This window comes from Galeopterus variegatus, unplaced genomic scaffold, assembly GCF_000696425.1.
Source record: "Galeopterus variegatus unplaced genomic scaffold, G_variegatus-3.0.2 Scaffold11159, whole genome shotgun sequence".
Taxonomy (NCBI): Eukaryota; Metazoa; Chordata; class Mammalia; order Dermoptera; family Cynocephalidae; genus Galeopterus; species Galeopterus variegatus.
This window is the reverse complement of record NW_007737270.1, coordinates 31,239-32,850: the sequence shown is the minus strand read 5'-3', so window position 1 is coordinate 32,850 and position 1,612 is coordinate 31,239. Positions and strand designations below refer to the sequence as shown.

The 1,612-nt window shown below is 49.1% G+C and overlaps 1 protein-coding gene across 1 annotated transcript in view; it reads right to left on the bottom strand.

The window, feature by feature from the left end:
- LOC103610447 (arylacetamide deacetylase-like 3) overlaps positions 1-963 on the bottom strand; it is a 6,959-nt gene extending 5,996 nt beyond the window's left edge. The window contains exon 1 of the mRNA XM_008594619.1: positions 796-963. Coding sequence (XP_008592841.1) covers positions 796-963 — 168 coding nt within the window. The remainder of the gene's footprint in view (positions 1-795) is intronic.
- Between the last annotated feature and the right edge of the window lie 649 nt (positions 964-1,612).

The following is a 1,612-nucleotide window of genomic DNA, read 5'->3' as shown; positions in this document are numbered from 1 at the left end:
ACACCCCAGCCTCTACAATCAGGCTCCTGGGGTAAAAGCAATCCCTAGAGGTGAGAAGCTGTAGCTCTGGCCCCTGGGTTCTCCACCATCGAGTGCTTCTCATGAGAAGATGCTCTTGTTATCACTTTTCGTTACATTAAGAAACAAGAAAAATGTTTTCTGTATTCAATTTTCCTCACCCCTTTGCAAAAGTACAGCACCTTCATATTGGCAACACAATTATCACCGTGATTTACGTGTCTTGTAATAAATTACATGCACCAGGAACAGGGAAGAGAATCTGACTACACTACAGAAACAGTTTTCCATCTCTCAAAAGCCCCCAAATGTTTTTTTAAGTCATATTTTATAGATTTGCTCATTCAGCTCTAATTGACTAATTTGCTACCTCTCTCTTTATTTTGCGGTTTGGAGACTCTAGCCAGCAGGTAGGTAGTACTTGGGGCCCAAAGATTCAGAAAAATTCCTTTCTGTATTCACATCTTCAGAGTGGTGAGGGCCATGCAGAAAGCAAGACAGCAGTCAGGGCAGGGGGACAGAACTGGGCTCTTTTCTTCTGCTGCTGCTAACTGAGAAAGCAAGACATGCTTTGCATTTTGTGGATATTAGCCCAGACCAGCTTCAGAAACACTGGGAGAGGCTGAGAACTACCTACTGGGGATTATTCAGGTTTGAGAATGTGCTATCGGCCTCCGCCACAGGCCTCGTGATATCAGTGTTAATTGGACTAGAAGCTTCTGGTTTGTCCCAACCATTCTCCTTACCCCTCAGGAGGTAGAAACAAGTAAGGCTCACCCATGTCACCAACAGCTGGAACAAGCAGTGGAGGACCCTCAGTTTCACAGGGTGGCTGATGGCTGCAGGGATGTCTGTAGTGAAAAAATGGCTGCAAACTACCCACAGCCCGACCCCCAACACTAACACACAGGCTGCCGCGAGGACGATCAGGACCAGGACCACCATGTTGTTGCCAACTCAGAGAGAGCCAAGAGGAAGTACGCTCAGCTAGGCCACTTGGACATGGTTTGAGTCCAGCAGACCTCCTCCACTTATATGTCACCACCTACCCTCCCACAAACATCAGCCGAGCACGGGTGAGTCACAGGCTCAGGTGAGGATGTGGTTCTAGGACAGGGCCCATGCAGAGGAGAAAGTGTCTCTTACAGTCTGATCCAGCTGGAAAAGAGAGCTCCAGAGTTCCAGCTTAAATCCTGGCCCTGCTACTAGAAATGGCCCTGGGTAAGCCACCACGTCACCATGGACATCACAAACACGATTCCCGACATCTACCCTCAGACCCCATCATCCCTCTCTACTTCCACTCTGGCCACACGTGCTGTTCCTCAGCCTGCTGAAGAGGCCCCAGGGCCTTTGCACGGGCTGCTCTCTGTGCAACGTTCTTCCCCCAGACAACAGCTGGGCTCTATTCCTCCCCTCCTGCAGGTCTCTGCTCAATTGTCACCTTCTCAGTGAGGTCGCCCACTAGCCACCTTATTTAAAATTAACTCTCCACTAGCATTGTTACGCCCATCCCCCTCACTGTTTACTCTTTCCCTGTCCCCTTTATTATCGCCTGAGATAGCACACACTTCACTTGTTGGTTTATTGTCTG